Consider the following 26,674-nt stretch of genomic DNA (forward strand, 5'->3'; position numbering starts at 1 on the left):
GTAACCTCTTTGATATCAGCCACAGCAACTTCTTTCAAGATATGTCTCCAAAGGCGATGGAAACAAAAGCGAAAATGAACTTTTGGGACTTCATCAAGATCAAAAGCTTCTGCACAGCGAAGGAAACAGTCAACAAAACAAAGAGGCAACCCACGGAATGGGAGAAGATATTTGCAAATGACAGTACAGACAAAAGGTTGATATCCAGGATCTATAAAGAACTCCTCAAACTCAACACACACAAAACAGACAATCATATTAAAAAATGGGCAGAAGATATGAACAGACACTTCTCCAATGAAGACATACAAATGGCTATCAGACACATGAAAAAATGTTCATCATCACTAGCCATCAGGGAGATTCAAATTAAAACCACATTAGCATGACAAATAATATAGAGGACAAGGGTAGATGGAGAGGAGAAGGGAGTTGAGGGAAATTGGAAGGGGAGGTGAACCATGAGAGACTATGGACTCTGAAAAACAACCTGAGGGTTTTGAAGGGGCGGGGTGGGAGGGTGGGGGAACCAGGTGGTGGGTATTAGGGAGGGCACAGATTGCATGGAGCACTGGGTGTGGTGAAAAAACAATGAATACTGTTACGCTGAAAATAAATAAAAAATTAAAAAAAAAAAATTAAAACCACATTGAGATACCACCTTATACCAGTTAGAATGGCCAAAATTAGCAAGACAGGAAACAACATGTGTTGGAGAGGATGTGGAGAAAGGGGAACCCTCTTACACTGTTGGTGGGAATGCAAGTTGGTGCAGCCACTTTGGAGAACAGTGTGGAGATTCCTCAAGAAATTAAAAATAGAGCTTCCCAATGACCCTGCAATTGCACTACTGGGTATTTACCCCAAAGATACAGATGTAGTGAAAAGAAGGGCCATCTGTACCCCAATGTTTATAGCAGCAATGGCCATGGTCGCCAAACTGTGGAAAGAACCAAGATGCCCTTCAACGGATGAATGGATAAGGAAGATATGGTCCATATACACTATGGAGTATTATGCCTCCATCAGAAAGGATGAATACCCAACTTTTGTAGCAACATAGACGGGGCTGGAAGAGATTATGCTGAGTGAAGTAAGTCAAGCAGAGACAGTCAAGTATCATATGGTTTCACTTATTTGTGGAGCATAACAAATAATATGGAGGACAAGGGTAGATGGAGAGGAGAAGGGAGTTGAGGGAAATTGGGAGGGGAAGTGAACCACGAGAGACTATGGGCTCTGAAAAACAACCTGAGGGTTTCGAACGGTTGGGGGGTGGGAGGTTGGGGGAACCAGGTGGTGGGCATTAGGGAGGGCACGGATTGCATGGAGCACTGGGTGTAGTGAAAAAAACAATGAATACTGTTACGCTGAAAAGAAATAAAAAATTAAAAAAAATAAAATGAGTTTGTTGTATTCAATCTTTACTTGGGTCTTGTGGTTTTGATACATTCTGATAATCTCTCTTTTAATTGATGTACTTAGATTATTGACTTTTAAAGTGATTATTGATATAGTTGGATTAATATCTACCATATTTGTTACTCTTTTCTAGTCATTGCCCTTGATAGAACTCCCAGAGGTAAAATTCACAAAATGTGGTTGTCCCCAAAAGACTGAACCCCACTGAAATTTTTTAACTTTCAAATTTATCCACACTGAGCCTCCAACAATTTTAATTACAGTTCAGATTTTTCTACCCAGTACTAGTTTAAAAATAATTACTAAAATCTCAAAACAGTGTTGGTTAGAGACTTTGTTTTGAAATGCCATTGACTAAAAGATGAAATTGAAAGATGGTCCATGTTGACAGATGACACCCAGATTAGCATCAGGGTGGTTCTGACTGCGGAACATTCTCCTTTTGTGGTAAAATATCTAAAAACCATTTTTAGCATAAATTTTATATACATTTTGACAAGCAAGCGCAGTTTAATTCAAATCTTCCCAGATATCACTCTCATGGTCATAATTTTGACTTTTAGACAGAAATGGGCTTTTTCCCTTTTAGGCTATGTTTATACAAGTTTATTCTAGAATCTGAGTAATCAGACAACCCATACCATGGCTTATGTATTTGCCAAATAATAAAATACAGAAAAAAATTCTACAGGAACAACAATAACCAATTCTGTTATAATAATATTTTGCTAATTTGAAGCCACAGAAAATATCTTCTCCCCCACCCCCTGCTCATGAATTATGCTGCAGTCTAGCTTTATTCTGTGGTTGTCCACAGGTGGGCAATGGTCTTGCTGCTGAACGGGTTAGGTAGCTAGGCAGAAGCTTTGGAGCAGAGGGAGACTTTTGAATATTAGTGACCTCCCTATCCTTCTATGCAACTCTAGAATTTGAGGTCAAGGGTATGGTGGAAGAGGAGCTTAGGAACTGCCATGCTGAACAAAATTCCAAAAGCTGACAGGGAAACTTCTAATGAGTCAGGCTCAGACTCTGGTTCTCCTTCCCCATTTGAGAAGCTCCATAACAGCTGGTTCCTCTAACAGGCCTCCCTCACATCCTTGAGTAAAGCCCAAATGAGTCCCTATTTCTATGGAGGCCAACTACTTACCAGCAGGTTTGATATTCAGGGCAGGCATTACTATCCCAGTCACCTATGAATTGGGCTACCCAGCCAAAACAGAGGACATATAGTTAAATTTCAACTTCACATAAACAATATATGAAATTCAGTATGTCCCAAATATTGCACAGAACATACTAACACCAAAAAATTATGTGTCATTTATCTGAAATTCAAATTGAAGAGCACATCTCATATTTTTATTTTCTAAATCTTTTATTTTTTAAATAATTTAGACTCTTTCCTTTAAACTATCTCCTTATTAACTACCATGGGTTATTTAGCAATATTTGGTTTGGTATCCAAATAATTAGGATTTTTGAGATATTTTATTGTTTTTTATTTCTAATTTAATATACCACAGTTAAAAAACAATCTATATAATTTCATTTTTCATATAATTTCAATCTTATAAAACTGGCTCAGAACATGGTCTATGTTTGTGAATGTCCCATGTACACTTGAAAAGAATGCTGCTGTGGATAGTTTTTGAATATCATATAGATATTGTATGTTCTGAATCCAATTTCTTGGATGATTACATTACATATATAATGTAATCATCTTTTCCTGGGTTGTGGCTTTCTGTTTTGTTCTTTTTATGTTGTTTTGTGAGTAGAAGCTTATACCTTTGGTAAGGTAAGCACTTTTTATGATGTTTAGAAATTTTGTCTATCTTTAGGTCATCATGAAAAATGTGTTTATTTTACATACATTATCATTTTATCTCTCACATATAAGATGATTTACTACAGTTAAATTGATTTTTTTCTATGATGTGAATTAGAACTCATGATACAGTTTTTACCATATGAAGACTCAAATGACCTTATACCATTTGTTGTGCAAAGCCATTCTTTCCCTATTACACTGCAATGGCACCATTGATGTAAATCAAGTAAGTTTATATGTGTTTTGTTTGTAGAGTCTATATATTATCCTACTCACCCATTTTTCATTCATTTCCCAACATCACACTCCCTTATTGATGTATTTTTATAGTAAGTCTCAGTATCTGGAATTCTAAAAACTTTGGTCTTTCAAAGATTTTTTTTTTACTATTTTAGATCTTTTTCATTTCCATACAAATTTTAGAATAGTTTTATCAATTTCCATAAAATACCACCTGAAATTTGACTGAAAGTACTTTGAATCCATAGTTCAAATAGGGGTTGACATATTTACAATATTAAGTTTCCCAATCCATGAAGATTGTGTATACCTCTCTTTACTAATTTTCCTTAGTCATTTTCAGTAAGGTTTTATAGTTTTCTGTGTATATGTTTTGCATATTTTTATTCTTAGGTAGCAGATATTTTTGATGCTATTAAAAGTGATATTTTTAGAACTTAATTTTCTAAGTGTTTCTTGCTAGAATATAGAAATCCCATGATTTTTATATTAATTTTCTACTAATTTTGATAAATTTACTTACTAATTCTAATAGTTTAGAGAATATTTTCATTTTCAACATACATAATCATGTCATATGTGAATAACTGCAGCTTTTTTTCTTTCTTTCTAATACTCAAGGTGTTTACTTCTTTGTTGTGCCTTATTGCACTAGCATGATCATTCAGTATAATATTTGCGTGTGTGTGTGTGTGTGTGTGTGTGTGAGAGAGAGAGAGAGAAAGAAAGAAGGAGAGCATTTGGTTTCTCTCCTTTATTCTGTTAACATTGTGTATTACATAATTGTGTGTGTGTATTTTTTAACTTTATTTTATTTTTTCAGTGTTCCAAGATTCATCGTTTATGTATCACACCCAGTGCTCCATTAAATATGTGTCCTCCTTAATATCCACCACCAGGTTCATCCAACCCCCCACCCCCCTCCCCTCCAAAACCCTCAGTCTGTTTCTCAGAGTCCACAGTCTCTCACGGTTTGTCTCCCCCTCCAATTTCCCCCAACTCACTTCTCCACTCCATCTCCCGATGCCCTCTGTGTTATTCCTTGCACTCCACAAGAACCACCCTTACTGTAATGATATTTGACAGTTTCTAAGCCCTATTACTACCTCTTCCCCTCTTCCCAAATCTGAGAAAATGGATAAGAAAGCCTGGGTGTTCCCTTTTTTGTGATTAGTGAGAACTTCAAGCCATGTGTGGGAATCCTCATCCTGGCCTCACCCCTAGTTACCATAAAAACCCCACTCCATCTCCATTCTCTGCTCTTCCAAGCCATATTTGGATCAGCTTGTGAGGCCTTCCCTTCTCTCCCTTATTATGTGAGTAATGTATTTTCATACCATGTTGGTGTGTGTGTGTTTATACTGTCATCAGTCTCAATAGTAGAACCAAATTTTGAGTGGAGATCCATTCTGCCTCTGTAGGGGGGCCACAATGATTGGTACTGTGAGCAGGTTGTCTAGAGGATGACTGTTACCACTGAGGTCTTTCTTTTCTTGCTTTGCTTTGTAATATAGCTCTGCTGTGTACTTGGGAGCATTCAGTTTGAGCTACTGCTTTCTATCTAGTAGGGTCTTTGAGTTGTGTTGCTGCCTGCTCTCAAACTTGCATTCTGAGCTAAACTGTTTTGTGCTACATTTACTGAGTTCTACCAAGACATCTGTTATAGACTTAACTGACCTATGTCAGAAGTGTCAATAATTGTCATTTAGAGACAAGAGTGTGGGGCTGGGGCCCTCCTTAAGATGGCATTGGGTCATGCACTCAGCCCAGACCTGTCTGTATGTCTCATATAGAATTGTATTTCTTGATCCTCCCATAAACAATGACTGATGCTAAGATCATGAGAATGACTTTTACCCTGTGAACATTAGTGTGTGTCTCAGGCAGATGTTGGTCTCCATCCTTTGAAGTGCTCAAAGGAAAGATCAATAACCTGTGCAATATATTGTCCCATTGTCCACTCATGTGGAGAAAGAGCAGTTCCTATGTGGCATGCTAAGGCTACACTCTGAAAAGCAGGTGGTTTACTAGGACCCTGCAAAATGACTTTGATGCTGCTGCTTCTCATTACTTTGTTGCCAAAAAAGTCCTCACCTTCAGGGCTATAGGGGAAAACACATATGGTACAGCTGTAACATAACTAAGGGGTTAATTCAACTATTTCCATGAAGGAAACCCTAAACCCTGATGATACCAATTTGAAGTTCTCTGGAGGAAGACAGTCATAGATTTGAGCAAGGTAAGGAATAACCCCTCTCTCCCCCAAGTATATCAGATAAACACAGCAAAGAAAAAAGGAAAGAATGGGAGGAATAAAGGAAGGGAGGGAGGAAGGGAAGGAAGGAAAGAAGAGAGAAAGAGAGAAAAAGAGAAAGAGAAAGAAGAAAAGAAGGAGATAAAGAAGGAGAGATGAGAAAGAAAGGAATAAAAGAAAGAAATCTGGAAACAAGGAGGAAACAAAGAACTGAAACACAATCTGATGCAACTGGAAATTCAGTTTACTAAAAGAATTTATACATTAAGAGATTTTTTTTAAAAGGCATGGATTGGCTTTGTGCCTCTAGCATATAGCTTCTGAATTAACTTCAACATCTGAAATACACTAGCTGGAAAATCTTCATGGTCTTGATTCATACTGGAGGTCAAATTACACTTCTGCTTGGGATCTCACTAAATTTAAACAAGGTACCCCTATAATCTTGAGGGAGTTTTTGAACCCAAAATAGAGAACAGATAGATATGCCCCATGTTAATTATCAGAGCTATTGATTTGCCTAAATTTCATTCATGGACCCTAAAACCTCTCACAGTGGTCATGCACACTTAAAACCAAGAAGTAACAAACTAAAATTAAATCAAGTCCTCAACACTTACACATTGGCTTGAAAAAATGGGACTCCATAGACCTTCCCCTAGTTAAAACAGTTAATATGCCCTAATGTAAATTAGAACAGGGTCTTCAAAGAGTAAAACCCATTATATGGGATCTGTTTAGAGAAGGGGGATTATGCTCTCTGTTTCTCCATTCACAACCAATTTGTCTTGGTTTCAAATGTGGAAAGAATAAAGGTATCTCACAATGGATTACAACAGCCTAATCTAATGGTCATACCCATTAAGGCCCCTACCCAATACTAATGAAATTGCTGACTCTACCCAATCAGCAACTGGTAAATACCTTGCTTTTATGGATTTGGCTAACAATATTCTGTTCAGTACCCATTCCCACAGCCTTTCAGTCACAGTTTGCCTTCACCCCTGATGGGGCACAATATATCTTTAACTCAGATGTTCAGGGAAAGCCTCCACAACCCTGCCATTGCACACAATCTTTGCAGGCAAGATCTTAAATGCCTGGACTTTCTCCAGGATCACAGGTATAATATTACACTGATGAATCCTCCTTGGAAGAGATTCATTGGATACATTCATTCAGAACATGCAAATACAAAGGAGATCACAAAGAAGGATAGGTCACTTCCGCACACACAGTGCAAATTCTTGCTACCTCAGTTAAAAACCTGGAATTATTTGGTAATCTGAAGGCCATCTGGACAAGAAACAGCTACTGACTTGCTTGGCACCCACAATACTAGAACAGGCCTAACATCTTTGAGGCCTTTTCTGAGTTGTGAAGGTAACATATTCCTTATTTACAAATTTTACTTAAGCCCATTTATGCCATTACTTGCAAATCAGCCCACCTTGAATGAGGACCCTCTCCAACAAAAGCTCTGAAGTCTGTCCAAATTACAATATAGTGGACATTACCGTTCATGCCCTCCAGACACTACTTCATTCTAGAGGTTTTAGCAACATCCTTTCATGCCTCTTGGAGTCTCTGGACCACCCATGTTGGCCTCTTTGCTTCAAGGTCATTCTATTCTCCCCATGAATCATCAGAGGAACCAATCACATCTGGACAAATTGACCCTCATGGGGTCTCTAGGCTGGTTGTAGACCTTGAAAAAAATGATTCTTCACAACAGCTTATATTATAAAAGCATTTTATTGAACACACTCTGGAGGTAGTCAGAACCAAAACAAAATTTGTGATTTGAATGGGGACCCTGTTCTGAAGGTTTAGACACCAGAAAACTTTAGATTCTTCTCTCGTCAAGGACCATGCTATAGAGACCCACAGGCTGGTTTGAAGCAGAACATAGAATCACAACATGGGAGACTAGAGACCAAGGATTAGATACTTCCAGGAACCAAAAATGTTGCTCTGCAATACATTGGTCTAGACCACACTCCAGAAAAAGAAAACTTGGCTTGGGCAGCCACCTGGAAGAGGCAGTCACCACAGGCTGGGTTGCTGCACTTGGGAGGCAGTGACTTGCAGCAGGCTCTTAGCTCTTGAAGCTCTTCCGGGAAGAGGAGGTGGTGGAGACAAACTTGACACTGGAGCTACTGCCCCCACCGCTGCCAAAGCCCATCCCCAGGCTTCGGCCACTGCCTGCACTGAAGCCAGAGCTCCCCACACCGAGCCCACTGCCCAGGCCGACGCCTCCGCTGCTGCTGGAGTAGTAGCTTCCGCCGCCACCTCCTCCAAGGCCACCACCAAGACCACCACCAAGACCTCCACCGAGGCCACCGCCAAAGCCACTGCCACCGCCATAGGCAGAGGACACACTGTTTGTGATGACAGCTGCAGAGAAAGGAGGGAGAACTTGGTGAGACCAGTGTGCTAGATTGATCGTACACATCCAAGTTATTTGATCCCACTAGTGTTAGCACTGTACCTGGCCTCTTTCACAGAGTAGCAAATGAGGCTCAGGGCTACACCATTTAGTTAAGGTCCCTAACAGAGGTTGGTGAGCATAGAAGGCAAGGGATGATCCTCAGGGGGTAGAGACAGTGAGGGGAGAGGCTACAGGATGTATGGGATATTGGGCCTATGCTTTAAGAAACAAGATATGAGCCATGTTGGTTCATGTCTCAATTTGTGCTCTTTCCCCTCCACTACCTCCCTCTCTCTAATGTATTGAATAACTATATACTGAGATGGGAGTTTCTGGTACGTTGAAACAATAGGATTCTGAGTTGTCACCAAATACCCACATATTATCATCATTGTTAAGGTTTAGTCAAAGTTACTTACAGATGTTGACTGGTCCAACTCCTTCTCCACTCAGTCTAAAATGGGAAAAATTAAAGTAAGAGTTAAAAACTCCCCAAATGACAGTACTAGTCATGTTTAAAGCTTGTCCTACAAGCAAGAAGCCTGAATGCCCCAAAGCTGCTTAAGTCAGAGAAAGAGAGCCCTCTAGAGTGACTTCCCAATGAAGAGGAGTATCAGCCTGTTCGACCAAAAACAGGTTATTGGAAGAAGATTGTAATTCACATTCCTCTCCACCCATTATAAGGAAAACATGAGTAAGAGGTTATGGGAACTATGCATATGTATCAAGCAGTTTTGGCCTGGTAGGAGATTACATTCTCTGAGGGAATTTGGCATGGACAGAAATATTTCCAACAGGAAGGATGCAATCGGTGGTGTCACAAGATTGCAGAAAACAGAGTAGTTTGAGAATCCAAAGGCAAGTGAATTTAACTCAGCAGGAGTGATCATGAAAGACTTCCTGAAGGAAGGGGTACTTGAAGAATGGGGAAGACATTTGTTGAGTTGTTTGAAGGAGAGGAATCTGGTGGTGGGAATAGGGTGAGAAAGAATCGTAGTGGTGGGAACAGGGTCAGAAAAGTGAGTTGGGATCCCATTGTGTGGGTCAGCTGTTTGCTTAGGTGTCAGATTGAAACTGGATTAGTGAAGAATAATTATCATGTATAAGATAGTGCTCACTCATGTGTGTGATTTACACCCTGTAGTGGAGAAGAAGCTCCATTTTGTCAAACGGGAGGCCATCCTGGGCTTGTGAAGTCGGTAATGATGCCCACCTGCACTCCTCGCCCTCCAGCAGCTTCCTGTAGGTGGCGATCTCCACGTCCAGGGCCAGCTTGGTGTTCATCAGCTCCTGGTACTCCCTCAGCAGCCGGGCCATGTCCTGCTTGGCCTTCTGCAGGGCATCCTCCAACTCAGCCAGCTTGTTCTTGGCATCCTTGAGGGCCAGCTCCCCACGTTGCTCAGCATCAGCGATGGCGTTCTGCAGGTTGGCACACTACAGAGGGAAAGAAGTGAGTGGGAACCCTTTAGTAGCTGACCTAAGCCTGAAGTGTCTCTTTCTGGGATCCCAGGGAGAATCCAGCACATTTTTCCTGGTCACTGTGAGTGGTGGAACACTGAAATGCTGGTACTTGTTCCAGCTTTGGTGTGTGTGTGTGTGTGTGTGCCCGCGCACACGTGTGTGTGTGTGTGTGCCCGCGCGCACGTGTGTGTGTGTGTGTGTGTTTATAAAAAGTAAAATAAAACAAATGGGTCTCATTTTCAGTGCTCAGGTCCCTTCCTTGCCTTCTGCGCCCTCTCCCTACCTGCTTCTTGACATTGTCAATCTCAGCTCTCAGCCTCTGGATCATCCGGTTCATCTCAGAGATCTCTTGCTTGGTGTTGCGGAGATCATCCCCATGGCGACCGGCTGTCTGCTGCAGCTCTTCATACTGAAGCCACCAGAAAAGAGGAAAGACCCCATTTGTTTAAGAATGGAAATAGTTTCTCAAAGCTCACAGGCAGGAGCTACCAAGAAGTGGCAAGTAGTATCGTTATCTGAGGCCAAGGGCTGGTTTCAGCTTTGTCCAGGTGAACCTGGTCTTAGATACTTTTCCCCTTAGTGCCTTTGCTTTCAAGGAGACAGAGGTGTGGGATTCAGAAAGAGATTCTTAAGGTTCTTAAATTTATGTGGCAAATGTCATGCATGACTGTTCCCATAAGTCACCCCACAAGGCCTCACTCAGCAGGTTTCAGGAGCCCTATCCTTAACATTTTGTCAATGGCCTGGAATCCTAGACACATGTCCATCCTTCACTCAGGATTCAGTTGCCACAGCACCCACCTTGGTCTGGTACCAGGACTCGGCTTCTGTCCGGCTGCGGTTGGCGATCTCCTCATACTGGGCTTTGACCTCAGAGATGATGCTGTCCAGGTCCAAGGAGCGGTTGTTGTCCATGGACAGGACCACAGATGTGTCTGAGACGTGCGTCTGCATCTGGGACAGCTCCTGTGGGGAGATTTGAAGTCAGTCATTCTGTTATTTAATGTTGGGTCCATTCAAATCTCCTGTTCATTGTGGTATGTCAACTTAAGAAAAGAAATAATAACCACCTACATCAAAAATTAAGATAAGTCAATAAACAATCCAGATCATGACTCAACCTAGTTGTTAAAAAAAATCTTAAACAACTTTGAGCTTCCAAGAAACCCCTATCATGTAACCTCTCAGAATCTCATCTTCTTGGACCATAATGTATTTTTAAAATAGTCTAGTTGCATGGATTGCATGCTGGAAGAAAACAGAGAAGGGACGCCACTCCAGAAAGGGAAGGTGGCCAGGAAAGGCGTGCCTTTAGTAATGCACTCCACACCTCACTCTGCACAATGACTGTTGAAGAGATCTTTTGCTTTAAATTTTACTTTCTTTTTTTAAACTCTTGGCTTCATAAGTAATAAAGTGTGAGTAGTACCAAAGGGGAAGGAGAGACACTGAAGTCAATCCTGGAGCCCCTAATTCCTGGTGATGTCCCATGTCTCTAGGTCCCAAATAGGAGGCATTTCTTACCGCCTCAAAGAACATCTTCATGAAGTTGATCTCATCCATCAGGGCATCAACCTTGGCCTCTAGCTCCACCTTGTTCATGTAGGCGGCGTCCACATCCTAGAGAAACAGGGATTGTTGGCACTGCACCTGATTTTACCCTGCCTTAAATGAACGACCCCTTAAGACAGCATAGCCTTGGGCCACGGACTGTCTTCTACCCACTCACCTTCTTCAACATCACAAACTCATTCTCAGCAGTGGTACGCTTGTTGATTTCATCCTCATACCTGGTGGTAAAAAGGATGGGAATTGCTGATCAGAGAATGAGGGACAGGTGGGGCCTGAGGTCTTTGTTGCATGAAGACCACTGTCAGCCTGCCTTCCTGCTGGGAAGGGTCTTCCCACACCATACAGCCAGAGAGGGAGAGAGTGCTGGTTGTATGAGCCCCTGGGCAAGGTCCTCACCTATAAGGACATCAGTTTTTCTGCAACTGCTTACCAGATCATCATTATGTTATTGCTATCATTCAGTTGGTTCAAGAATATTCCAGTAAAGAAGCTGTGTTATTTCTCCCCAACTCCATATCTAGTCAATTTCCCTAGTGCTTTTTTTCAACTTTCACAGCCTTGTGAAAAAAACAAAAAACTATCAACCCAGCTGCTGCTCCATAAGGACTAAAGAAATTATTTGAGTCACTAAGTTGGGTTTGGGGAAAATCCATCAGAGAACCCATGCTGTGGACTTCGAGTATACTGGGGAGAAAAGCCCCCAAAGAGTAAGGATTACATGATGGCTCATTTCACCAGCAGTACCAAGGGCACTGAGCCTGTTGCTCTGACTGGTGGCTAAGAGTGGTACCAAAGGGCTGAGCTTGGGGCTGATACTTTCTAAACATGGGCAGGATTTTTTTCCCAGTACTTCAGGTACCCATGGAACATACATGAATCTAGCCTGTGGGGAAGGCATAAGTGGCAGTGTGTTTATAAAGTACATCTGGTGTCAAGAGGACATCACCCGCCTCATCTCTATTCCCTGCAACCCACTTGTTCTTGAAGTCTTCTACCAGGTCCTGCATGTTCCTCAGCTCCGAGTCTAGGCGGCCTCTCTCCCCCAGGATGCTGTCCAGCTGTCTCCTGAGGTTGTTGATGTACTGTTCAAACAAGGGCTCCAGGTTCTGCCTCACGGTCTTGGTGCCCTGCTCCTGGAGCAGAGTCCACTTGGTGTCCAGGACCTTATTCTGCTGCTCCAGGAAACGCACCTGGAGAGGGCAGTGTTTGAAGGTGGAGAAACTTGAATTTCATGTTTTGATGATCAATTCACCAGTTTCCCTCCCATTTCATGCCCGTCCCCTATCCCTTCCATGTACAGTGCCAGGCCCTGGGCCCCAAGAGTGGAGGTCCAGAGTGAGGTGCTTGCCCTCACTCCTCTATGGGAGACAAGACTCCCAGACTGCACTGGACACAACCGGGCGGCTGTAAAGACACTCAAGCTACTGCCGGATGAACTCATCTATCTTTCTGTTCAATCAGCCCTGTTATAGGGAGCACAGAACCCTTCCCTTTGCCCCATAGTCATCAAGAAGCCCTTATGAGGTCATCTCAGAAGGGGAAGAAATAAGACCCTCTCTCTTAAGCAGCCAACGAAGCAGTCTAACTAACAAAATGGGCCACAAATCCAGGACACAGAAAAAACTGTAACAGCCAACTATGAAGGTCTTTGCACAAAGTCAGAATATCTCCCATCTTCCTACTTTCTTTGGCATTTACTCCACACGCATGGTGGTTTTTCACAGACGATCCCACTCACCTTGTCGATGAATGAGGCAAACTTGTTGTTGAGGGTCTTGATCTGCTCGCGCTCCTCAGTCCGCACCCGCTGGATGGCGGGGTCGATTTGCAGGTTGAGGGGAGTCAGGAGGCTCTGGTTGACGGTGACCTCTTGGATGCCTCCAGGGGGGCACACGGGGAAGCCAGGACCACCAAAGCCTCCTCCAAAGCCAGCGCCACCACCAAGCCCAAAGCCTCCACCAGCTCCACCGCCAAAACCAAATCCACTCCCGGCTCCACCTCCGAAGCCATAGCCACCTCCAGCACCAGCCCCTGCACCAAATCGGTTCCTGAAGCTGCCACCACTAGTGCTGATGGAGATCCTCTTGGAGCCTCCCAGGTTGTACAGGCTCCGGCTGCCATAGCCGCCGGCTCCACAGGCACCCCCCAGGCTGACCCTGCCAAAGCCGCCACCGCCACCCCCGGACCGGGACACGGAGGTGAAGCTGGTGCGGGAGACAGACGGGGTAATGGCAGAGGCAGCACTGAAGCTACGGCTGCCTCCGCTCCGGAAGGATACACTCGACTGGCGGGACATGATGGCTCGTTCCTGGTGGAGCAAGAGTACCAGGCACTTGGGGTTGGGAAGTGCTGGAGAGAACAGAGCTCAGCAGGACGCAGAAAGTGGCTCTGTTACCCAGGAACTGCAATCCCCCCTTTTTATTCTCTAGAACTGGGCTGGGCGGGAGAGCTGTCGAGCTGTGAATGATTAAGTGGGCTGGGCATGCCCGGGGGGCAGCTGTGAGCTCACCGGCACACCTGCACAGTGGTGTGGGGAGCAAACGCTTGCTTCCTGGCAGGCTGTGCTCAGTTAGGAATAACCTTGCCTTGCAGCACTGATGTCTTGGCAGAAAGTTGGCGACGTTGCCAGCCAGTCTCTCTCCACCATGGGGGCCCGGGGCTGCAAGCACCCAAGAAGGACACTAGAAAGGCAGGGTGCATTTGACCAATGTCCGGAGGACTCCTTACAGGACTGGGGATATCGTCAGCCATCTCAGCATGGGGCACACTGTCCATGAATTGGAGGCCAAGCAAGTCTCCCACTGCCAGGGATCTGCTCTTTTTACTCTTTTAGGCAGAGGGCTGTTGCAGGGACCTTGGCACTTGGAAAGGCAATGTGACCTGACATCTCAGCTATGTGCTAGAGGGGAAAGTAGACTTCTGTCCTTTACTGCAGAATTCCCTTTCCTGGGGGGAGGCGAAGTTATCATCCCAGAGCCCACTGGGCAGATTCTCTGGCAGGATTTGGGCCAGGAAATCTCCCCAAGCTACAAGCTCCAGAAACAGAGAATGTGGGACATTCTCAGCCACAGGTCTATAGGTCTACAGGGCCAGGCCAATCCCTCCACATCTCCTCCTGATTCAGTATTTTCTATGGTTTTGACCTCTCCCCTTGCTCTTCGCCCTCCCCAGGACCTTGCGGGGCCTTAGCAAACCTGGGGTCCCCATGCAAACCCTCATAAAAGGTCCTTAGACTCAGCCTGGCAGTCACGTCTCTCTTCAGAGGGAGCTGCTCTGCCCGCTCCCCCAGCCCCCCAGGTGTGTTCCAGCAAGCCCTCAGTTATTCCACTAGGGAAGAAATGAGTCATCGTATCTGTTGATACAGGCTGAAGGCTGCCACAAACACATACCTGCAGGAGCTCCTAATCTCATCAGGAACATGTTGAGAATCCGCCGGCCTGTTATAACGGAGAACCACCCCGTTGCGAGCAGCGGGGACGGCTGCGCTCTCTCTGAGTGCTAGCCCAGAGTTTCCTTGAGGGCCGGGGGCATGGAAAGTGGAATTCTGAGACTGTGGATTGTCCTGCCAGTTAGGCCCCGTGGAGCCGACCCGGGGGACTGGGCAGCTGGCATCACAGTCTGACACAGCTGCTTTAGGGAGGACTCCTGCTAGTCCCCTCTGCCATGCTGGTCCCAGTGGGCACCACGTGGAGGAGAGGGATATGCTTAGGTTTGAGCACGTGTCTGTCTTAAAGCACGCCCCCCTTTTGGCTGCAGACATGAGTGGGGCCACCTCTCGGCCTCCCTAATACAGAAGCAGGACTCAAAGTCCGCACAGCACTGGGCCATTAGGAGCTGGGACAGGGCCGGGGCGCTCCTGGGGAAGTAGGGGATGGATTGAGAGCCTTGGGGCCGAGGAAGTACATTCTCAAGAGTAAAGGAATGAGGACCCAGCCCAAACTGGAGAATCTCTAGTCAGGCCTGTGGTTGGCTCCAGGGAAGCCGCAGCTGTGGGAAAATGACTCTAGGCTACCAGGGATCAGCTAAGATGTGCTTGTTCACCAGAGGGCTGTGATGAGCAAGCAGTGGACAGGTAAATCCAGACAGACAGACCGATAGCCAGAGCTCACCTCCCAGGTCTTGGGCAATGAGGTCTGGGTTGCCTTGCCACCTGGAGAATTGCTGAGACTCTCGGAGATTAATTTTACTGAGTTTGCCAATTTCACACTTGGTTGCCTCTTGGGGGACCGATGTGAGTGTTTCGGGACCCTCAAACATACTGGCAGACTCAGCCCCTGAGAGACCAGATCCAAGCTGAAAGCAGGTGTCTGAGGACTCCTAGCACGGTTCTCCCTCTCCACTGGAAGATCACCATCAGGCTACGCACCCTGCACCCCCGCACAGGTCCTGGGTTCAGTCCGCTGCCCTTGGGGAAGCCCCACCCTTCCCAAGACACTGGGACATTCTCTTTCCTCCATCCCTCCTCCTCCCAGCTGGGTAGAGGAAAGAGAAGGACTCAGTGGAACAGGAATGCATTCTGGCCAGTCTGAGAATCTCTAGAGTGTGCCAAGCTCAGATTCAATGCCAGGGACCAAGGGTGTGTGGGTGGCGAGTAACTGTGGCAGGGAGTGTTTAGGTGCCTGACTTGGGGTGGTGGTGGGGGGAAGCGGCACTTTTCAGTCCGAGTTTTGTGGGAACCCTCCTCCCAGCAGGTAAGGTGGTCCCTCCTGCAGTGCCAGACCTGGACAGCTATAAATAATGGGGAGGGGGGGAGCCAGGCACTGGTAACACCGCAGTGTGGGAGAGTCCCACCCCAGCCCAGCACTGCACTTTGGTAGGAAGGGAGGGATTACAGGGAGCTCACTGAGCTTCTCTGTTGGGCACCCACAGAGGGAGTGACCAAGTCATGGCAGCACACGTTGCCTAGCCTTTCCCATCAGCAAAGACGAGCACAGTGCTAAGTAAGCTGTAGTGGCTGGCCCTGTGGGTCTGCCCGCAGAGGGGGCAGGACACCCTAACCTCCCTCACAGAGCAGGCAGTGAGAAGGGTAAATCCAGGTGTCCATGGGCAGGGATTGGACTCATCCTGCAATTCCAGCCCAGGGTTCCCTTCTTGAAGCCCCATTGCAATCTGTAAGCCTCTCAGGAAATGTGAGGAGTAGACCCTACGGGTAACAGAAGATGGTTTTGCACACAGCCTCTGGGTCTCACCGAATCGGACACGCCCCAAGGTTAGGAAACACACCTGGCTCCCCTTCACATTACCACCGCACGTTCAGCCCAGCCTGACACACTGAAGGTGCTCAGCAAACGTTTTTTGAATTGACCTGGCAGACATAAGGCATTTCCCTCCATTCCTTCCCCAGATCTCGGTGTGAGGCTCTCCCTAGCCCCATGCTGAATCTCTGAGTCCCATCCATCTGCTTCCTTCCCTGGGGCCATGCCCAGAAGGTGGGCCCCTGTCCGCTTTAGCTTGGGCACCCTCTGATGGCAGAGCTTATGACTCTTCATCCTCTACCCTTCACTCCATTCTTCTTCCACCACCTCTGGCCCTGTGAGCACTCAGCACCTAAGCTCCCTAGCTGCCCCTATGCCCTGCTCCAGCCATTCCGTACCCCTCTGAGAGAGAAAAAAAGTCATAGGTCCTCGCCTTTGCAGGCTTTCTATCCCATGCATGTTCAGCACAAAAAGTGGGGAGCAATAGTTAGAGCATGAATCACCCTATTCACTGGGCAGCAGCTGGCAGCCCCGTCTGGGAGTGCAGAGCCAGATTCAGCAGGATGGGCAAGGGCAGAGGGACCGTGTGCCAGCCCTGGCGCCTCCTCACACAACCCTGCCTCGGGGAGGAACCGAAGGAAGATTTTTCCTGCCTCCACCCAGAGTCAGCGGAATCCTGCCGCCCACCTCAACTCTGGGTCCCGGCTTTGATATCAGCTAGATTCTCAGGACTGCAGGGCCATCGAGGAGCCCAGCCCCTCTGCGGACTGGGGAGCTGGTGACACCAGCCCACCCTCCTGTGGCCATGTGCACCGGGGCTCCCCATGATGCTGAGAGGGTCTCCCTACCTCTCTGGGACTGTCAAACCCCACAACTGGAAACAGACCCAGCTAGCAACGCAAATGTCCCCAAGCAAAGCAACCACTTTGCCTTGGCGTGGGTGGTTTTCGGAGGTGGTGTCCTGTTGCTGTTACTTGGGTCATGGTGATAAATGGGCTCTTGGAGTTGACTTTTCTGGTGTGAGGGCTTCGCACAAGCTGTGGGCTACAGCCTAGGTAGAGAAGCTTGTGGGCGTACTCTGGGCTATGTATAGGTCCACAGGGAGCACTTGCACTGTTGGGACCCCAGACACCTAGTCTGGCCTTGCACCGCCGTTTCCCCCATCACGCTGGGAGGAAGCACGGTCTGCAGATGCAGAAGGAAAGGGGCCGTGCAAGTCGGAGTTGTAATTTCCAGCTGGCTGGGGTTGGCAGGAAGGGTGGGGCAAACATTCAGGGGGCCCTGGGAGCAGCCTTGCCCTTCCCCCACACACCGAGTAGGCGATTGGCTCCTGTGGGACAGAATGCTGAGCTGCCCTCCAACAGGCCCCTGCAAGTCTGGGGAATGCTCATTCCTCATTTGAAGGGTGTTTTGCCAATGGCATACCAAAGCCTTTGAAAATCCCCCTGGGTTGATTGAAACTATGGGCTGGAAATCAACAAATACTTTAATTAGTCAGAGGGACTTAAAAAAGGATATACAGCAAAACCCTCTGTGTTTGGCTTTCTCATGGAGGGTGGTTTTATTTTTTTAATAAACACTTACAGAGGTCTCACCATATGCAAGGCACTGTCCTACAAACTCCGCATGTGTACATCTAAAATGGTGAAGAAACAAAGAAGGGCTTTTTACGATTTTCTTGGCATTCGCTTTTGTCCTCACACGTGGGTATGAGTGGGCCTGGAATGCTGCAAACTCGCAGTACTTTCTCTACGAAGGAGAGGCAGGGACACTACTCACTCAGCCCAGGCTTCTATCCTGATGGGGTCAGAGGCGGCAAGGAGCCCCTCTTGCATCCCTAACCTGCACATTCTTTTCCTCCCTGCTCCTTCCTCCTCCCATCACAGCAGCCACAACTAGGAAAGGGAAGGCGGAGGCAGAGGCTAGAGCTGTCCTCTCCAACGGAGCCTCTGCTAGGTGCACTGCCTCCTAGTCCTGCCCTACAGCAAGGCCCGGGGACAGAACTGGTTTCCATTTGCCACACACCTTCTTCCCCCCCCGCCCCCCCTCCCCACCGGCCAGCTCTGCAAGAGCTGTAATCACCCGGGGTGAGCCAGTACAGACAATGATGTAGGGGAGGCGGAGAGAAGACCCGGGGCTGGCTCAGGAAATACACTGGGCGTTGGGACAGTCCTGGAGGCACACCAACACCTTCTGAGCCCAGCTGCACCCTCCGTGAGCTTCCAGATCCTGTCCTCACACCGTATAGGCATAAACTGCTGGCCTCGCTCACTGTCCACTGGGACTGACAAGCATTGTTAAGGGCCCATGGAAATAGGTCAGCCTTTTCCAAGAGAGACACAATGTCCAAGGCAACTGTAAAAACACTTGTACCAATTATTTCCTCATTTCTTTGTTCAACACAAGTGTTTTGAGCCGTTGCAGGGGTTCCATGCAGTGAGCCGCCACCGTGGGAGTGTGACAGTGAACAGGACGGGCCCGTGGGGTAGACACAAGGTCTGAGGACAGGATTGGGTCCCGCCGATCTCCTTGCCAGGCCCAGGATGGTGACCTCTATCAGCCGCCTGGGTTCAGGGGGTGGTCGTGCAAGGGCTGGGTGGGGACTGGCCTCTGAGCCAAAGTCAGTACCAAGGCCCTTTCCCCCTAAGACATCTGCCCCTGCCAGGCCTGGTCCCTCCAGGGGCTGGTGCCAGAGGTGATGAGGAACAGGTACTGGAAACCCCTTGGCTCTTACCCTTCTCCCATCCTTCCTCCCACTGATGGAAGGAGTGAGAATCACACATTGTTCACCTATGTCCAGACCACATTGTATACTCAGCTAGCTGTCTACTCAAATCCATATCCTCTGGAGTCATTTTCAAGGGCTCCCATTGTCCCTCATCCCACTCAATCCCTGAATTCCCATGGCCGTCCAGCCAGCCAGGTGGATCCATTCACACCCCTACCCCTGGGCCCACCCTCTCCCTGCCTTTCATGCTAAGAGGGGCAGTTATCCTGAGTGTTGCCTCTGTCTCTCCATCTGTCTCTGTCTTTCTGTGTCTCTCTCTGACTCTTCCTCTGTCTTGGCTGCTCTGCCACAAAACATGAGACTGAGACCCAGAGGCTTCTCAGGCAGTCTGTTCCAAATGGGTGCCTGACAATGGCTAGTTGGGGTGCCTTTCTGACCCTGGACTTATCCATGATCCCAAACCACTCAGAACGTGGGATGGATCATGCTCAGGATGTGTCCTGTGGTATGATAGAAGACAGTAACCTTAGGCACACTTAGCACCGGCTGAGGGCCAGGCCCGGGTCTGGGTATAGTAACTCATTTAATCTTTACAACATCATGAGGTGAGCCAGTTATTATCCTTATTTTACAAATGAAGAAATTGAGGCCCAGAGAACATAAGTAGCTGGTAAGTGCCAGAGCCTCAACATGAACATGGGCAAGTGTAACACCAAAAGCCCTTGTCTTCACCATTATTGATGCTCAGGTTGTTGGTCCATGACCCTGGCTTGACCTGATGAGGACCTCAGCAGCGTCTCTGGTCTCCAGGCAGCCTGTGAGGGCAGCAAACACAGAGGGCCTCAGATGCCACTCAGCCGTGAGTGTGTGTCAGCATCTTGCAGCAGCCCTGGTGAGGAGGAGTGTCCATCCTTGAGTTGGGATAGAGGGGTGGTCCTTGGGGAGACCCCTTCCCTCTTGGGACTGCTAGGACTTGGCATAGGGCAGCTGGGACTCTGGGGCAAGACTCCAGAAGACTGGGGTCATCCTATACAATGTCCCTGGGATAGAAGCTTGGGGATCGCCTACTACCACTCCTCTCCCTATATCTCTGGCACCAGACGCAGGGCAAAGGCCCAGATGCCTCTGCGGCTGTCTATCCCAGATGGCCAAGATGTGTCTGACCACCACTTTTCCCAAGGCCACATGTGTGACTGAGTGTCTTGGTTTGACCTCCAGCCTTTCCCTCTATTGCTCCTCTTTCCCACCCTTGAAACTCTACGCCAAGACACCCGGATAGTGTTCCCCAGAACTTTACTCTGGTTGAAAAGAGGCCATGAAGACAAGTGGATAAGAAGGGGTGACCCAGCCTGAGGGTTATTTGGCATTTTTGATTCTTGGGGGTGGACGGGCTACCAAGTGACCTCATAGGGATTAGACTAACTCCTTGAGTTAGGCCACACTACTCGGAAAATAAATGAACCCCATCTCACTCAGATGAAGCCTCATTTCTTTTGGTGACATTGGACCTGATTTCCTCTCACTTTTCTTTGAAATAAATGGCTATTGAAGCCTCACTGTGTGCCTGAAATTGTGCTAAGATTGAACATACGTTGTCTTATTTACTACTCACATTACCATAGGCAGTAAAGCCATTATTATCCCTGTTTTCTGAACCTCAGAAAGGAATTGTGTCTTCTGTAAGGTCATCAGCTAGTAAGTGGCAAACCTGAGATTTGACCTCAGGTCTGGCTATTCCTAATGCCTATGTTCTCAACCAGCATCCAAGTGGTGATATCCAAGGGACCCCAAGGAGCCTAGCACAGCCGTAAACTCCATCAGCAGCCCACACACCAACGCCTCCTCAAATCACCATACCACCTTAACGAAAATGGTGTGCTGCTCTGCCCACCAGCTCTGAGCCAGCCCTGTCATCCCATCGCCCCTTTCCAATCAGATCACAGTCCTTAAGCCCCAAGCCCTGCTCATGCAGAAATTCTGGAGGCACCCTTAGGACCATCAACACCATGATGCCCCCGCAAGGTGAGACTTCCTGACTCCCTGGATCTATGAGGCCTGGTTCTCCATTTACCCATCTGCCTTCCCAGACAGGGTATGTGTCAAGGAGTGAACAAAAGCTTCATTCACAGTGACCCCCCCCACCCCGCCCCCACCATGCCCTACTTCCCTCCTCAGTGGCCCAGGAGCCCCAACCGGTTTGAGTCTGCCTCTAGGGCCTGTCCCACCCATCGACCTCCTCACCCTCTAGACCTCCTCGGAAAGGGCAGTCTCACCATTCAGGGCCAGGGAGACCCTCGGTGGCAATCGATATTTCCCAGCCTTCTACCCAGCCTCTCAGGCAGTCCCCTAGCTCCCAGCTGACCTAGGCATCCCCGAGGGCTGGGGCCCCTCACTCTGGCGCCAGCCATGGCCTCCTGCAGGTTGGCACATTGCCCTCAGCAGAGAACAATAACGTGTTATGGTCTGCAAGACCTCAGACATAACATGGCTTCATTGTTCTGAGTCTGGAAAATGATCTCACATTAACCCTGAGAATTAAAGTTATCCCCCAGTCACTTGGTAAAGCGTGGCCTTCCTTTGCTCGAGAACGCACAGTAGCTTCCTACTGGCCTTATACTCACCTCCTCATTCCTCTGGATCCCCCTTCCTCACCATCCCTACTACCCTCTGGTATGGGCACAGGTCCATGCCCTAATGCCCACAACCTGGACAATGATATGTTACCTGGCAAAGGGAAATTAAGGCTGCAGAAAAAATTAAGGTTGTTAATCAGTTACCCTTAAAATTAGGATAATTACCCTAGATTATCTAGGTGGATCTAACATAATCCCAAGGGTCCTTAAATGTGGAGGAAGGAGGCAGAGGGGAGGTCAGAGTGACGTCAAGCCAGAAGACCACCATGGCCATCTTTGAAGAAGGGACAAAGGGACCTGTGAGCCAAGGCAGTTGGATGGCCTCTAGAAGCTGCAAAAGGCAAGAAAATGAATTCTCCCTTAGAGCCTCCAGAAGAAACACAGCCCTGCCCACACCTTGCTTTTAGCCCAGCAGATACCCTTTCTGACTCTGACTTCTGCAGCTATGAGATAATAAGTTTGTGTTGTTTCCATCACTGAGTTTCTGATTGTTTGTTACTGCAACAGTAGGATACAAACACACTGTCTCTATCCAGATTCTGCTTTGGCCAAAGAACCTACTCTTTATGCTCCACACCACACCCAGTTAACCCTCTCCCAACCTCAAGACCTCACCCCTGGCTCTTCCACCCAGTCTTGCCCCACCTCCCTTCCAATTTCTCTTCTCACAGCCTTCTTGCAAAAGCTGCTCACAGCAGACGACCACCTTAGGTCTCATTTACTTGCTCATTTCCCATGTTGTGCCACCAGGCACTGGACTAGGTCCATAGAACAGCACCATCCCCTGTAGTTCCTCTGCCAGATACATGTTTTTCTGACCCAGGGACTATATGCACTCTGTTTTTGTTCACTGATCTCAGTTGGAGAGGTCACTCCAGATGGGTCCCTGAGTCCATTTTCCTCAGTACTGACCTTTCCCTCTAGACCCCTCCACATTGCCTCGCCCCAAGGTGCAGCAGGGGCAGTGCCTGGCACAAACTGACACTCACAGGTGCTCACTTGTTGGCGGAGGATAGGAAGAACCTGGGCTGGAATTAGACCCATCCTTTGGTTACTGTTCGATAGCTTGAGCCTTCAAGTTCACGTCTGCTCCATCCTGCAGCCTGGCCTCTTGGGTGGGGCCCAGGCTGCTTGGTAAAGATCACTCCACTTTGCCAGGCTTCATCCTGGTTGTCTTGAGGGGAATGGTCTTGACAGCTCAGTGGCCTCATTTCCTGGTCACTTGACTTTGCTCATTCCTGTTTTTGTCCACCTTGGGTTCTTCCCCTGTCACTAGCTATAAGTCTTCATGCTGGTGTGACCAAGAAAGGCAAGAGGCCAATTTGTAGGGAAATCTCTGACAGTTTGTGAAGAATGTGTCTTTCCTGGAAAATGACACCACAGCTGGTATCTCCCTGAGGACTTTGGCCTTATGGACATACACTGCCATTTCCCAGTGGTCCAGTTCCTTGTGAAGGAGGCAGTGGAAACGGCCCCACCCTTTCCCAGACATCCCCAGAGGGCTTACCCCAAACAGAATGGGCTCTGTTCATCCTCCCAAAGCCCCAGAGTTTTCTTGGTTGGCCAAAAACAGAGACCGCCTTTTCTTTGTATTGGGATCTTGACCGAGGTTCTACTCCTTGAGAAGAATGGGGCATGCCTAATATGAAAATAGCTCTGGGTTCCTTGGGAATTCGGCCCTCCCTGTCACCTTGCACCCTCACGAGGATTCCCACAGCCTGGCCCTCTCCACATTCCTCCAGGGAAATGAGCATGGCTGGCTCACAGCTCTTTCACTGGTGAAGGATAGCCCCAGATGGAAGTGGAAGGAGTAGAGTAAGTGATGTCTTGGTTTTGCTCCCTGAGGAAACCCAGGCACCATTGCTGTCCTAACACCCAAACACAGGGTTCAGATTGCCAAATTGGGCCCCACCTCATGAGTCAGTTGGGAAGACACCTCCAAAGGCCTCCAGCACCGACAATTACCTGCCTCAGTGTGGTACGGGGATTCAAGCTGGGCCTCAGGCTGGGCAGCAGGTTGGCCGCGTTCTTCATTCTGACACGCTCAGCTCCAGGCTGCGGTTGTTTTCTGTGGACCAGAATCTCGAGATGTCTGAGGCAGGGCCTCCATCCAAACATCTCCTGAGAGCTGAGGGAAGGAGCACATTCCGTCGGGTTCCACAGAGTCCCACTCTCCCTGTTCTCATTCATTCCATTCCCAACAACCAGAGTTGGCCTCAGCTGGCCATGAGCCTCTTCTCAGCTGCCACTGAGAGCGTGGTGGTCATGTCCCTCCCACCTTGCCTCATTGGAGAGTCACACTGTACTTGCTAGGAGGAACCCGAGGGGAGGGGATGCCCTTCCCCACCCTACTGGAGGCCAGTGAGAGGACCACTCTCCCCTGGCCCAGGGCCCATTTTCAGACAGTTCCCTTTAGAAGAAAGTCCTTCCTCACTGCGTGTTGAAGTCACCTCCCCACAACATGTACTTCTTGGTTGTGGTTCTGCGCAATGGAGAGACACAGATGAGGCTCAAATTTCTCTTTCCCTTTGCCAAATGTTTCCGTATTTGGGGACATTTCTGAGTCTTTACCCCCTCTCTGACTTGGAGGACACTTACTCCCAAGGAGAAAAATGTGGTTCTATCCCAAGCTGTCTACACCGTGGCAGCGTGCCCAACCCTGAGCTTCTCACAGCCCTCAGGAGCTGGCCCGCCCTGGCAGCCAACCCAGAGCTATGCTGGGATAGCTGGCCTCTGCCGACGGTGCCTGTTTGCTCTCTCTAACACGTACATGTCTCCTCCAATATTTCCCCATCTACAGCCATTCAGGTGCCACATGGGATTTTGCCCATATCTACAAACCACCTGGACTGTCATTTGCTTTAATATTTTTGCTTTAGATGGGCCTGCAAGTTTACCCAATATATTTACTTTTAAGGCAACTTTTTAAACTATTGAATGACATCTTTTCTAATACACATCAAAATAATGTCAGGACTATAAAACAGGCAATGGCAGAGCCTGGGCTGATTTCACGTGCCAGCACAGGCTGGCATCTGTGCTTTGGGAAGCAGCCTTTCACCTGTCTGCAGGGAGCGGGCTGGGTTCCGGGGTCCCTCCTGCTCATCTCAGCCCCATCCTCAGGCCTCTGCCCCAGACTCCTTGCTAACATGCCTCCAGGTTCCTCCTTCTGGGGTTCTCCAAAATAGGACTATTTCCTGGCTCCCTGCATCTATTCTCCACCACAAGTCCAGGTCTTGCTCTCTGTTCTCAGGCCTCCTCTCCCACCAGGTGAGGAGGAGACCCTTCTGTGGCACTTAGGGCAGGGGCAGGGGGCAATACCTGGGCTGCTTTCTGTCCTCAGAATGTTCAGCTGCAAACCCTGGGCCAACAGGTACACCTGACCCAGAGTCAGGGAGGTGGCAAGTCCATTTCTGTAATTATACCATCGAGTGTCTAGAAACCACAAACGAGCACTTAGAAAGCCAAATTACAGTCCTTACAGAGCGAGAAGGTGAATGTAGCAAGCAGCAGCTTCTGACAGGGCAGTCAAAACAACTGGGGCTGTGGCCGATTCAGCCCAGGTGTGTTTTGGGGAGAGAGGGAGGCTTTGGCACCTAACCCTACCCCCCCGGGATAGGTGGTGCCTACCTAGAGATATCGAGAGCCACTGAGGTATCGAGATATGGAGATATCGAGAGGTCACTGACCTCAAGCAGGACCCAGGAGAAATTCCTAAAAAGCTTCTTCTTTGGAGGCATTTGCCCCCTCCCCCACACACCAGGGTCATTACCATGGCCACACTGGCCATCCCCTAAAGATGACCATGACCATGTGGCACTCGGGCCCTTGCATGTCCTTGAGCATCTCTGGCAGTCCTGCCCAGTTCACAGGACTGGCTCCAGCCTAACCCTTTGCTCTCTCACACCCGTATCTTTGGTCCCAGAGTCTCCAGCTTCATAGTACACCTCTCCCAATACCAGTGTCTCAGACCTGGCTTCTGGAGACAGAGCCAAGGCCTGGAGCAGAAACAAGAGGGGAACAGAAATTCCCTTTGCCCAATCTCTAGCACACATGCACCATCCAGGTAGGAGAGTGTGGGGGCCACTTCTGGTTCATGCCCCAAGTGCATTTCATAGTCTCTTTGCCCCTAAGTTTTTTTAGTGTGGGTCCTTATACTAGGTCACTGGGGCCCCTGCACTGGACCTTTCTTTAGCAGGCCCTGTTTTGGTCCCTCCCAGCTGTCCTCTCCCCACAGAGCTAGGAGTCTCTAGGGTCACTGAGACGAGTTCATCTGCAGCCACTCTCCTCTATTAGGTAATCCAAACCCCAGAATTTCCTACCCACTACCCCCAGCTCACTCCCAGGCTTATACAGGCCTCTTCCCCAGGTCCATCAGACTACTTTGCTGGTGGGCACTCCTCCAGTCTGTCTGCAGCTGTGGCTGGAGCTGGGAATTGAAGGCCGGCGTTTGCATGAGGTCCTTACAGTGAGGACAGAGCCAAGGGTAGGAAGAGAAGGGCAGGCTATAGGCGGGGAGATGGGGGCCCTCTCTGTGCTGCCACATTCAGACTTGGAGTTCTGAGGAGTCCAAGAAGACTCCATTTGAGCCTGGCCTGCTGGCCCGTCTGTTGCAGACCCAAAGCCTGGATCAAGAACAACTCCTAGGGGCACCTGGGTGGCTCAGTGGGTTAAAGCCTCTGCCTCTGGCTCAGGTCATGATCTCAGGGTCCTGGGATTGAGCCCCCCATCAGGCTCTCTGCATGGCGGGGAGCCTGCTCCCCCCTCTCTCTCTGCCAAATAAAATCTCTCTCTCTGTCAAATAAAAAAATAAAAAAAAATAAAATCTTTAAAAAAAAAAAGAACAACTCCTATATGCTCCTGTTCCACCAGCCTTTGGCTCAGTGTATAGGGGGGGTTGGGGCTAT

General features: G+C 48.2%; 1 protein-coding gene across 1 annotated transcript; it reads right to left on the minus strand.

Moving 5' to 3' along the window:
• Positions 1-7,484: 7,484 nt before the first annotated feature.
• Positions 7,485-13,653, minus strand: KRT5 (keratin 5). The gene is made up of 9 exons (XM_080812350.1): positions 12,950-13,653; positions 12,187-12,401; positions 11,369-11,429; positions 11,164-11,259; positions 10,441-10,605; positions 9,923-10,048; positions 9,392-9,612; positions 8,598-8,632; positions 7,485-8,144 (listed from the first exon to the last, which is right to left on the minus strand). Exons 1-9 carry the CDS (start codon positions 13,505-13,507, stop codon positions 7,846-7,848), a joined length of 1,776 nt encoding a protein of 591 aa, XP_080668476.1. The 5' UTR covers positions 13,508-13,653; the 3' UTR covers positions 7,485-7,845.
• Between the last annotated feature and the right edge of the window lie 13,021 nt (positions 13,654-26,674).

This window comes from Martes martes (assembly GCF_963455335.1).
Source record: "Martes martes genome assembly, chromosome: 8".
Lineage (NCBI taxonomy): Eukaryota > Metazoa > Chordata > Mammalia > Carnivora > Mustelidae > Martes > Martes martes.

What these genes read in the sequence shown, in the direction of transcription:
- KRT5 (XM_080812350.1), bottom strand. Translation starts at nt 13,507, where the DNA reads ATGTCCCGCCAGTCGAGTGTATCCTTCCGGAGCGGAGGCAGCCGTAGC. An exon ending in TTGCCTCATTCATCGACAAG is followed by an intron (nt 12,402 to 12,949) that starts GTGAGTGGGATC and finishes TGCCCTCTCCAG; the next exon opens with GTGCGTTTCCTGGAGCAGCA. An exon ending in AGTTGGACCAGTCAACATCT is followed by an intron (nt 8,145 to 8,597) that starts GTAAGTAACTTT and finishes CTTTCTCTGCAG; the next exon opens with CTGTCATCACAAACAGTGTG.